A 12,207-nucleotide genomic window follows, 5' to 3' on the forward strand; every position below is an offset into this window, starting at 1 on the left:
AGGCCACTGTGCTCAAGGGCTGCCCTTGTCCCCATGAGGGGGCTCTGCTAAGGAGAAATGGGTTAAAGACTCAAGTCAGGTTAGCTTGGATAAAGACAGACTAGGGAACACTGGGATTCTGATTCTTCTGTCTAATCCTCAAGTGTGGTTCTTTTAGATTACAGCCCAGATGAAATTCCTGTATGAGGAACTTGGACTTGACAGCACCAATGCTTTCGAGAATCTTAAGAAATACCTGAAATTCTGAACTGCTGCATTTAGCTGGACTAGACACACGTGGAAATAATAACTAGTCTCATTTCCAGTTGGCTTAGCAAAAGTGAGATTTTTTTTTAAGTTATCACGTATTTTTTTAAGTTGTTTCTTTGTGTAGTTTTGCTTAACATATGTGTCACTTGTACTGTTCCCACCAGTACAAACCTCAGCGTTTCGGTCATGCTCGTACTACATTGGTAGTAGAGAAGGGGGCCAGAAGGTCTGGGAGCAGGGGAACGCCAGGCCTCCCTTCCAATCAGAGCAACTTAATGTCTTTTAATAGAATTTTCTTTGACCAGTTTACAATTCAGTGTCCTTCCTCTTTGCTAATAACTATTTTTAAGCACTGTGGCTATGAGTCATCTTGCAATTTCCACAACTCTACTTTAAAGAAAAGAATAGCATTTTTCATATTTAAATGCTTTAGCATTCTGGAATAATCTTTTAAATACTTTATTGTTCTTTCAAAATTTGAGAAACTTCCCCCAAAACAGTTGCATTAGTGCAGCAGTGCTGTAGAAATATCTACAAATTGATGCCATCCACGAGGCTTACTCAGAAGCCTACTGTATATCAAAACATGCTGGATACAGGGTGACCATCTCTTCATGCAGCTTCCTAGCACAGACTATACAGAATGTCCAGTGCGCTGGAGTAGCATGCGCGGCTGGACACAAAGCATTTGTCTCTAAAAGCTTCTTGACGATGGAAGAGAGTCTGCATGCTGTGTTCCAAGATGAGCCCCTCTCCCTTCTCCAGAGAAATGGCATGGGTATCAACATCACTGCCTCTGGAGGCTCCATTGGTACTTAATCTTATTCTCAGTTTTGTAGGGAGCTCTGAAATGATTTCCTGTAGATTTAGCACAGTTGATGATTCTCCAAAATTCAGAACCACAATGAAGACTTTATCTATGCCGTCCAGTTCTCTTGTGTATACAACAGAGTGACTGTGATCCCTCAAAAGGCAAAACCAGCCCCTGCTGAGAAGAAGCTCTTTGGCGTGGAGTCGACTCAAATCTTGATACAGCCTCAGCACTGAGCCTGGCTGGGTCTTTTGGACCTGTTTTTAAAAACAATATTCATGTAAATATTCACAATATTTAATAATTATCCCCCTCTCAAAAAAATTGCTTCCATTTGCCCTTTAAAGTAACTACCAAATTTATAAATAGTTTTTCCTAAAGTCAGAGGAATTACAAATCAGATTTTCTGCTTGTTGGGGAGTCATTTCAGTATACGCAGTGCTCCCACATCTTAGAGTTGCTGCAGAAGCAAATTTGACTCCACTTTATGTCATTTAGCTTGCTGGAATGAAGTCACTGTGCTGTGTTGTAACTGCCAGATGCAAAAAGCCACTGTCACAGGAACTCGGAGAGTGTCTGTGCATTTGGGCTTGGCTGCTCTCATCTGTAGGATGATGAGAAGGGGCACTGTTGTGCAGAGATCATGGGTCCAGCAGACATTGATTTTCAGATCACCGGTGATGGGAAGAGCACTGCAAACTGCAGAGCCTAAGATGCAAGTTAGGAAGGCCACATTTGCTCTCTTTATGCCTTTTGTTTTCTAGGCCATAAAAGCTAGTTTTTGTCTATTAAAGACTTGGTTTGATTTTACAGCTACACAGCATATCTAATTTAGTGCTGTTCTTTCCTTTTTCTTTTTTCTCATAAGCACTTTTCTGTTACATTGTCCCCACAGATGTCATTGAAATGACAGATAATATTCTGTTAAATAGTTTTACCATGCTACCCTTCCCTTTCCTTTTCAGCATTTGCACTTCTGGTGTTTTCTTGCATTTTCATTCACCTCCTCCCATGTTTAATATTATTTATTTAACATAGATTATCAGACAGATAATTCCTGTGTCAAAGAGTATGGACATTCAATACATAATGCCAAATTAGTTGTAGCTGTTGCCAAATCAACAGTAATATTCATTCATTACACTCTCGTCAGCCATGTTTCCTGGGGCAGGGGTTGTTGTTGTCATGGTTGTTGTTGTTGAGTAGATGCTTAATAAGTGTATTTAATGACTATTTCATGGGTATTTGAAGCTGTCCATTCTGTTTATCAGGCACAGAGCAATCCTGGTGTGTGTGTGACGCGGCGGTGTTCTTGCTCATTCTCAATAGCTCTAGATGATGAATGCATGAGGGCAGGGTTTACAGCCGCTCACACGAGAGGCCCAGTGAGCTGCTCTTTCCATCTACTTTCACTTGAACTCTTTCTCTGTAATTGTGCACTTGTCTGTTTCTCTTTGCATTAATCAAAGTACTTGTTTGATGTATTTTGGACCTTTTGTTAACATGCATAAAGATTTGTGGTTTTTAGTGGACTATTCAATTCTTTTCACTGTCTGAAAATTGCATTTCTCTCACATAATGCTTTTCATATTAAATTCTATTTTGTCTGCTATTAAATATTTCCAAACCCACTTTTGTGAGTCGTTGTTTGTCTAGATGCATACACGTGGTATATAAACTTCAGTCGCAAGAAGAGCATACACCAGGCAAAGGTTTCTTCAAGCGCCGCCTGTTCACTCCCGGAGACGGGCAGGACACGACGGCTGGTTGCATTCCTTCCTTTTTTAGGTATCATGAAATGGTACCCTGTGCCGCTGCAAGCATATGTAGATGTGCTTACACAGGTGGTGCCATCTTAAAATTGCTCTCGATAGTGGCGTATGCCTTTAATCCAGCACTTGGAAAGCAGAAACAAGTGGAACTCTGTGAGTTCAGGGCCAGCCTGATCTACAGAGAGATCAGGACAACCGGGGCTGTTACATAGAGAAACCCTGTCTTAACCCTGTTAAACAAACAAAGTGCGCTCTCACTGGTGCAGCCATTCTGTCTTCGGAGCTACATCCTTAGTCCTATGATCTACTGAATTGGCTTTCTGATGGATAGACACAGAAGTCATTTCTAACACTTCTGTACTTGCAAACAGTGACATAGAAAAGGCTTTGCATATTTATTGTTTTCACATACATGGATATTCATAGATATAGATATCTAAGAGTAAAACTACTGATCAAAAAGTATAAACATTCTTTTGATCTCTAAATTGAAAGCTTTCTTTCCATTACAGTCGCCTACAATAGTTTCTTTTAGCTGTCTCTCATATCTGGATTTTGTCTTATCTAATCTGAATATTTTTATCTTTAAATATGAATTTACCCATTCGTATATGTGACTACCTTGTTTCAACATCCTACTGAAACCTCATTTAATCTTTTATTTATAATCATCTTATTCTTTTGTTTAGTGATTTTTTTTCCTTTTTTGGGTTGGGTGGTCTTTTTTAAAAGATTTATATATGTGTGTATATATGAGTGCTTTATCTGAATGTACACCTGCATGCCAGAAGAGGGTATCAGACCCCAGTATAAATGGTTGTGAGCCACCATGTGGTTACTGGGAATTGAACTCAGGACCTCTGGAAGAACAGACAGTGCTTTTAACCACTGAGACATCTCTTGAGCCCAGATTTCTCCTTTTTTTTTTTTTTTTAAGAGACTTCTGTTAGACCAACTGATCTGAAGTTCCCACCCCTGGCATTTTAAAAGGGACCTTCTAATTCCTCAAAACTTAGTGACGACTGTAAAATAAATTACAGAGAAAGGGAAGGTAGGCTTGCTATAAAGACATCTGTAGAATTACCATCATAGTGGAGCACTCTCAGGCAAGACATTTCAGTGAAGAACTAAATGCTGTGAATGATTTTCTTTTGGGGCACTAGTGTACCAAGTCATATTTCACCAAAAACATGGTTTCCAAACTCCTTACAAATGGAAAATTACAAGACTAGTGTGTGATGGATTTTAATGTCTTAGTTAAGGTTTCCCACATGCTCAGGATGTTAGTAATTCAGGTAGACACTCATTCCTTATTCTAGAGTCAGTGAAACATTCTCATCAATACTTACATCCACATTCACAGTATGGTAATCAGAATTTGTGGGTAGCCAGGTATGGTTGCCTTCAGTAAACCCAGCATTTGAACTATTGTCCCATTGCATTGGTGACTTTGAGAGAAGAGTATTCTATGTTGAAAAACCAAAAACAAAGTGATCAGGTTATATCAGGTCATACAAGAAATCCATCTGGGCCCTTCCTGGCCACTTCCCAATTGCCCCTTCAGTCCTGAGCTGACGTCAGCATACAGCGGACTCTGTGATGAAAAAGCCTCAATGTACACAGATAGCTCAGCTTCATGCTTTCCGTTTGAAAATAGCGAATACACTTCCAAACTGAACTTTCATGTGCTTAGAATCTGCTGCTTTTTTCAGAAAATATAAAAGAGATTTCCACTAGCAAAGCCTGTCACCTCATCCTGCTCTGATAAACTGATAGCAGAGTCAGGAACCCTGCCAGACTTGGCTCATCTGACTTGTGCCTGCTCCCGTATCCACCCTAATCCTTTGCTGCGTGCGAACATCCACACACAGTGAGCCGCTGGTAGAAAGTTTAAATTAACCAAATATTAAGGAAACTGTCTGTCACACAAGGGAAAGTGAACTGCACTTTTAAAAGGTCAGGATGTTGTCTACCCAGCAAGCAAACCGTGAGAACCATAACCTCAGAACAAAGCAAAGCCACACAGTGGTACAGGACAAGGCAGTGCTGTGCTCACATAACTAACAGGTTAAAACCAGAGGTAGGTAAGTCCCTAACTATTTAAGGAAGAGGGCAATGAATAATATCCAAAGTAAGCCACTGGTCTTCAAAAGCCTCAGAATCTGTAGGCTCCTTGGATCTGTTTAAGAACTCAGTTGTGTGCCTTAGCAGGTGGCATTTCAATGAGCTCAACCACCAAGAAAGCTGATAAACCCTCACTGGCAACAGTGAAAAAAAAGTGACCATGACTGTTCAGTAGTCATTGAATAGCAGTGATAAATTGTCTGTCAGTGTAGTCATGGCCCCACAGTTAAAAATTGTATCGTACTTACAATATCATAGCTTTCATTGAAATTCGTGATGAAAATATCTCCCATCCCTATTTCTTCTCCGTAGTAAGTTATGGGTGTTCCCGGGAGCGTGAACAGAAGCATGTTCATGGTGTTGGCATACTGGTTCCCCAGGCGAGAAGTCAGCCGGGGACTCTCTGGCCTGCCAGTCTGAAAGGCAGATAGTTTTATGAGCACACCTCTACACAAAATCTTGTGAAAGAGTTCCATGCTTGAGTTCCTGCCCTGACTCCCTTTGATGATCACTCCCTAAGTTGCTTCGGTAATGGTGTTCACAGTGTTTCATCACAACATAGTAACCCAAAGAAAGACCACAAGCAGTGGTGCGTTCTCAGCGTGCTCCTTGCAAATGTACTGCAATTCAGAGGCAGTTTAAAGGATCCATATTCGTGTTTCCCACACAAGAATAATAAATACCAACAGCAAAGGAAACAAGGTTTTTTTTTTATTCCATAATACTAAGACAAGGGCCATGAGATGGCTCAGTGGGTGAAAGGGCTTGCCTAGCAAGCCTAGTGACCTGAATTCAATCTCTGGATCCCATTTAAAAGTGGAAGGAGAAAACTGACTCCACAAAGTTTTCTTGTGGCCTTCATGTGTGCACCAAGGCACATGCTTGAGAAAACTTGTCTTGAAAAACAAAACAAAAAGGTAAGAGAACAAAGTTGATGTGGTAGCAGTGCACGCCTGTAATCCCAGCACTTGGGAGGCAGAGGCAGGTGTATCTCTGTGAGTTTGAGGCCAGCCTAGTCTACACAGTGAGTCCAGGACAGCCAAGGCTATACTGAGAAACCTTGTCTTGAAAAACCCAATAAATAAAATAAGAGAATAAGGTAGAGAAGCAGATGGGCACATCTAATGTATCTTTCTTGTTTTGACATTCAAACTATCCAAAACCAATCTCTAGTGAGATATTTGGGAGCTTGGGGAGAAAGCTGGGGTAGTAAACTGCATGCTGCAGACATGTAAAAACTTGAATTTGATCCCCAGCACCCATGTAAAAAGAAGGATGGCATTACACCCTAGTAATGCCATCATTGGCGATACGGAGGAGGCAGGCAGATCCCTGGGGCACTGGCCAGACCACCTAGCCTAATTGGGGAGCCCACATCCCAGAGAGAGACCTTCTCTAAAACCAAGATGGGCACACCTTAAGGAGCAACACCCAAGGTTACTCAAGGTCTCTTTGTACATATGCTGTGAGATAGCACGTGCATGCACACACACACACACACACAAAGACAAAAGGCAAGTTAGTTCTCACAGAGAAATTTACAAAACTGGGCATGGTTACTTGTGCTCATAGGTGCATACTTGTGCTTAGGAGGTAGCTCAGGTGGAGAGGTCATGAATTTGGGATCGTTGTTGGCTACATAACGAGATTCTGTCTCCAAATAAATAAATAAAAGAAAGGGCACAGTGTAAGAAGTCTCCTGACACGTTCTCTAATTGTACATGATTTCCATATGGTAAGTGTTCCAGTTACAGATTAGAATAGTTGCAGCAACTCTTCTTCCCACAGCACCTCAGCTGGATCCAGTGGGCAGACACTGAGCATAGCACTTTGCTGCTTAAATACTTTCACACCTATGTCGTAACTTATCCTCACAGACCTGTGACACAAGGACTGTGTCTTTTTCACAGATGAGAAAGGCCAGTATTTGAATTACACTGTGATGGACAAGTAGCCTTTGGCTTTGAACTTGATCTTTCTCTTCCCTTAGCTGTGCTAAGGTAACCCCCATAATTGTATCTTTGTGAATCACTATAATCACTTTTCTAGTTTTATGGCCAGAACATTCAGCCATCTGTTGTCTTCTTTTCAGTGCCATTAGCAATTCTGCAGACTGATTTCTCATGTCATCTGGTCACAGAGTAAATTCTTCCTTTTCAGAGTTCAAAGCAGAAAATCTTTCCCTGAGTAGTTCAAAGCAGTGAACGCAGATCACCTTGATCTCACAGACTGAGAACAATGCCAGCAACCTACAACACTAGAAACTGTCAAAATGCTTTCTGTGCCTGCTAAAACAATATCGCCAAAACTGTGACATCTTAGGCACAACCAACTGACAGAATAAGGATCTCAAAACAGCTCCTAAAGGCTGGGGATTCGGTTCAGAACAACATGCCCAGCATCCATGAGGCCCTGGGTTCCAATTCCAGCTCTACAGACAAAATAAATCAATGTTTAAAAACAAAAACAAAACTCCCAAACAAGGAAAATGTTGGCAAAAACTAAAACTCTGTATTTTTCAGAACATGTAAAATTAACTAAAGGCAGTGGCAAATCTACTGATTAACTTATTCAGAAAAAACAGTGAGCTTCATAGCTCGAGCATTTAACTTTCCCTAATTACCCTCTCTTCAAGGCCATGATATGCTCAACAACCCCACAAACAGCAACTAAACAAGAGCCTAACAGCCAGGGGCAGCGATGGATGGATTTAAAGTTCACTGGATGTTGAAGTATCCGGGACCTGCTGCTGTGTAAACTCCACTGAAGCTCATTTCACTAGGGTGTTTATCTAATCTGACTAAGGATTAACTATGCAAACAACAAGAATTCTACTCCTCATAACATTTGTGACAATACTTTGCCTTCACCTGGCCTGGACATTATACCAACTTATGCTAAACTAAGGCCCGGAAGAAGAACCAAAGGAAACAACTGGGGAACGAGACACCCAAGAGAGGCCTGCCAACATTCCTGTGTGTGACAAGGTTCTAGCTTTCATCCCAGCTGATTTAAGACTGACTAAGGTGGGTTGTAAGGTGACTGCCAACTGCTGGGAGCTTGCCCACACACAAAGAGCCCCTCAGCAATGTCAGGGACCCTCACCAGTTCAAGGCATCTGAGGAATCTCCCCAAGCCTGGAGAAATGACTCTGCAGTTAAAAGCAAATACCAGAATGTGGTTCCAGGACCCACATCAGGCCACTCGTGTGTACCTGTCAGTTCAACTCCATGGGGTCAAACACCTTCTGCCGGCCCCCTCAGGCACCACACTCACAGCCACAACAGACCACATACGTACACAAAATTCAAAAGGAGGAGGAAAAATAAAATCTCTTTTTTTAAAAAGAACCTCCAGATATCTCCCTGGCCACACCAAACCAAGAACATAGACTTTATAGAACTCATCTAAGAAAGTGACTAAAGAACAAGACAACAAACACTGTGAAAGAAAACTATGATTTTTAGAATTACCCCATTGTACTACCTACAACACCCAAGTCGCCACAAAAATAAAAAAGTAAAAGACATGCAAAGTAACAAAAATATGGCCATAATGTAAATATGGGAAAGGTGATGGAAAATGTCACTGAGATCAAGAGAAACTAAACTAAGCTGGCCATAGTGGTATGTGCCTTTAATCACAGAGAAAGGTGGATCTCTGTGAGTTGGAGGTCAGCATGGCCTACAGAGTGAGTTCAAGGACAGCCAGAGATACACAGAGAAACCCTGTCTTGTAACATATAGAGTATTATGATTAGTTTTATATGTAAAATTTATAAATGAGACAAAAACATTTAGGCTTACTAGACAAGGTCTTTAAAGCAGTTGTATATCTGTTCAGAGAACTTAAGCTCTATCTGAAGAATTGCAAGCATAAGAATCATGCCGCAGCAGGGTACGGTGGCACACACCTGTAATCCTAGCATTCAGGGAGGCAGAGGCAGATGGATTTCTGTGAGTTCGAGACCAGCCTGGTCTGCAAAGCAAGTCTAGAACAGCCCAGGCTACACAAAGAAACCCTGACTCAAAAAACAAAATAAAACAAACAAAAAGAATCATGTCTCACACATCAAAATATGGATAATAATGAAAAGAACCAAGTAAGAATCTTGGAGTTGAAAAGTACAATAATAGAAGTTGAAGTTTCCTTAAGAGAGCTTGACAGGTTTGAACTGCAAGAGAAAGCAAAAGAAGGCTTGAAATCAGGTCAGCTGAGTTGGTCTGAACTGAGAATAGGAAAGAGAAAAATGAAGAAAATGAGTGACGACTCTGAGACCTGTGAGACATATCATGCACCGCATGTGCATGAAAGAAATCTCAACAGGATAAAAGCACAGCGATGGTGCTTGAAAATCAGAGCCAGAGCTGCGGCTGCAGATGTTGGTAAGACAGTGCTCTCGGCAAGCACAGGAGCTCTGCATTCCATCAAGGCACCACGGAAAAGAAGACATGACGCTGCACTCCTACAGCTCTTGTTCTCAGGAAGTGGAAAAAGACTCAGAAGCCCAAGGTCATTTCAGCAACAGAGGAAGTTTAGGGGCCTGCAGGGATGACCTGACAGGAAGTGGGGGGTGGGGAGCTGAGAGCTCAGGCAGGTCCCTCAGAAGAAGCCCTTCCAAGAGGGAACAATTCTGTACCAAAGACCCTTCTACTGGCAGGACATGAACAGTGGAAGATGATGACACTAGACAGTCCAGGATATTGTGGATCTTCTCTATTTTATTTTGTGAGAGAGTCTCACTATGCAACCTTGGCTGGCCTGAAGTCTCTATGCAGACCAGGCTGGCCTTGAATTCACAGAGATCTACCTGCTTCTGGCCCCAGAGTGCTGGAATCACAGGCGTGCGCACCATGGCTAGCTGGGTCTTCACTTTTAAGATGAAAATGTATGACAATTTTTAAACAAAAAAAGAATAGGCTACAGAATAATGATATACAGGAAAAAACTATAGACCCAAGCAATGTTTGTGTTTCTACTGTGTTATTACAAACGTAAAAAGTTTTCAAATACTTGAGTGTATAATACAAAGATAAGGTTAATTTCTAGCCAGTTGGTGGTGGCGGCACACACACTTAATCCCTGCACTAGGGAGGCAGAGGCAGGCAGATCTCCGAGTTCAAAGTCAGCCTGGTATACAGTGCAAGTTCCAGGGCAACCAGGACTATACAGAGAAACCCTGACAAAAACCAACCAAACAAACAAAGAACCCCAAGAAACGAAGAAGATGAACTTCTTAGTGAAGAGAAAATGTAAATGGAGTGAGTGGAAGGGCATGTTTCTAAGGCAGTGGCAGTAAAGTACAGTAAACTGCTAGAGTAGGCAGTCCAGCCCCATTCCTTCACACTCAGCCCCACCACCACCACTGACAACTTCCACATCTGCAGGCTTCGCTCACTGAAGAGCTTTGCACCTGGGTTTTGTCTTCTGTGTCATCTCTGGAATGTGCCCCTCCTGTGTTTAGACACACTAACTCACTAGTGCTCAGTACAGAGAAACCCTCCACTGTTCCATAGCCTAGGAGCAGGCTATGTGTAGATGGGGGAAAGCCTTCCGGATTCTCTGGGCTTTAAATGCCTCTTCCATGATACTCTATGCAACAAACATCACCCTGGCTTGTAGCCTTCACACTGGAAACCTGTTTGTACTGGGATCATAAACTGTGGAAAGTGGGTTGGAATTATGGTTTGATAGCCATCCTAATCAAGCTTAGTGAAATTCTAAGCATAGATAAATATTCATTAAGTATTGATTTAGTTGAGTGGATACTGTCCTCTCTCCATAATAAGAACCCTGTGCTGCCTAGTTTCCTGTCAACCTGACACAAGCTAAAGTCATTTGAGGGGAGGGAAACTCAAATGAGAAAATGTCTCCCTAAGATCAGGGTGTCGGCAAGCCTATAGGGTATTTTCTTACTTAGTGATTGATGGGGAGGGCCCAGCCCATTGTGGGTGGAGCCATCCCTGGGCACGTGGTCCTGGGTTCTATAGGAAAGCAGGCTGAGCAAGCCTCATAGAACAAGCCAGTAAGCAGCTCCACTCCACAGCCTCTGCATCAGCTCCTGCCTCCAGGTGAATTCCTGTCCTGACTTCCTTCAATAATGAACAGCAATATGGAATTGTAAACCAAATAAACACTTTCCTCTCCAACTTGCTTCTTGGTCATGGTGTGTTGTGGATAGAAACATGTTTCTGTTTTGGTCCCAGGTGTGGGATGTGGGACTGATTCAGATGGTCCACGGCAGCAGACTGTTTGCTTCATGCAGGCTCTGAGAGGAGCTCTTTGCCAGCTGCAGAGTTTAAATCTGAGGACTCTGGAGAGGGAATAAATGCCAGAGCCCAGAGAGTGTTGGGAAGCTCTGAGAAAGAACGAGGCTGCTCCTGCTTGCCCCTTGCTGCTCCTAGTTGCTGTTGTGAGACAAGAAGCTGGAGTGGAGTGGAGTAGGGAGAAAAAGATAAGGTAAATATAAGATTTTTAAGTATGCCTATGATGGCGTTTTGTCACAGCAATAAAAAATCAGACAAGCCTGGTCGGAAGCTAGGGCAGACTTAACATTGAGTAAGGTCACTGAAGGACAAGGTGGCCATCATTTTAGAGGTGACTGTCTAGAAGTACAGCTGTGTGCCTTGCACGAGGGCTTACCATCCAATTGGGCCATTTTCCTTCTGGCATGTTTTTCATCCAGGATGCGATACCTTCATATACAGTGTGACCAGAGAGGGTGTTTAGTGTGGTGAAGTAACTGTTGAAAGGAAAATCAGCTTCCTGGACGAATGGCAAGCCGTAGTACATCATGGTTCTCTCGATGCTCTCGGCTGAGGCTTCCGTCCCCATGAACCTGGAAGAGGAGGCAAACTTTGCTGACTCCAGCTGCTCACGGAGCATGCCCTGAATAACATGCGGGGCCGCTCACAGACCAGCGCAGCCTCAGACCTCAGCAGAGCTTAGCTCCTTTGCACAGGGGCAGTGAACACACAAACAGCAGGTCAGAGTACAAAGAATTGGTGCCTCTGTCCCCCAGCCACACAGGGACATCTGTAGCACCCCTCTCTGCAAGGCTCAGGGAGCATCACGGAAGAGGGGCTGGAGAGACCGGAAGGGCCAGAAGTCGCAGAGGACTGAGGTGAAGCGGCACCGTCTGGATGTGCCGGCTGCACTGACAGACGCCCGGCAGCTCTGCTCGCCTGCACGGGATCAAGCCCACCAGCGGTCCAGCACGGAGGGAAAGGACTGGTTCATTATCACCAGCCC

The 12,207-nt window shown here is 43.0% G+C and overlaps 2 protein-coding genes across 7 annotated transcripts in view; one reads left to right on the forward strand and one right to left on the reverse strand.

The window, feature by feature from the left end:
* The window catches only part of Prepl (prolyl endopeptidase like), a 31,189-nt gene extending 28,498 nt beyond the window's left edge, over window positions 1-2,691 (forward strand). For all 6 annotated transcript variants that reach the window (XM_060363493.1, XM_021652721.2, XM_060363477.1 and 3 more), the window contains one exon: window positions 158-2,691. In XM_060363493.1, coding sequence (XP_060219476.1) covers window positions 158-247 — 90 coding nt within the window. In that variant the 3' untranslated portion in view covers window positions 248-2,691. The remainder of the gene's footprint in view (window positions 1-157) is intronic.
* Slc3a1 (solute carrier family 3 member 1) overlaps window positions 693-12,207 on the reverse strand; it is a 35,363-nt gene continuing 23,848 nt past the window's right edge. Inside the window, exons 7-10 of the mRNA XM_021652746.2 lie at window positions 11,599-11,794; window positions 5,205-5,372; window positions 4,182-4,298; window positions 693-1,317 (exon numbers count right to left, since the gene is read on the reverse strand). Of these exons, the coding sequence (XP_021508421.1) occupies window positions 874-1,317; window positions 4,182-4,298; window positions 5,205-5,372; window positions 11,599-11,794 (925 nt within the window). The 3' untranslated portion in view covers window positions 693-873. The remainder of the gene's footprint in view (window positions 1,318-4,181; window positions 4,299-5,204; window positions 5,373-11,598; window positions 11,795-12,207) is intronic.

The sequence above is a fragment of the Meriones unguiculatus genome, chromosome 1 (genome assembly GCF_030254825.1).
Source record: "Meriones unguiculatus strain TT.TT164.6M chromosome 1, Bangor_MerUng_6.1, whole genome shotgun sequence".
Lineage (NCBI taxonomy): Eukaryota > Metazoa > Chordata > Mammalia > Rodentia > Muridae > Meriones > Meriones unguiculatus.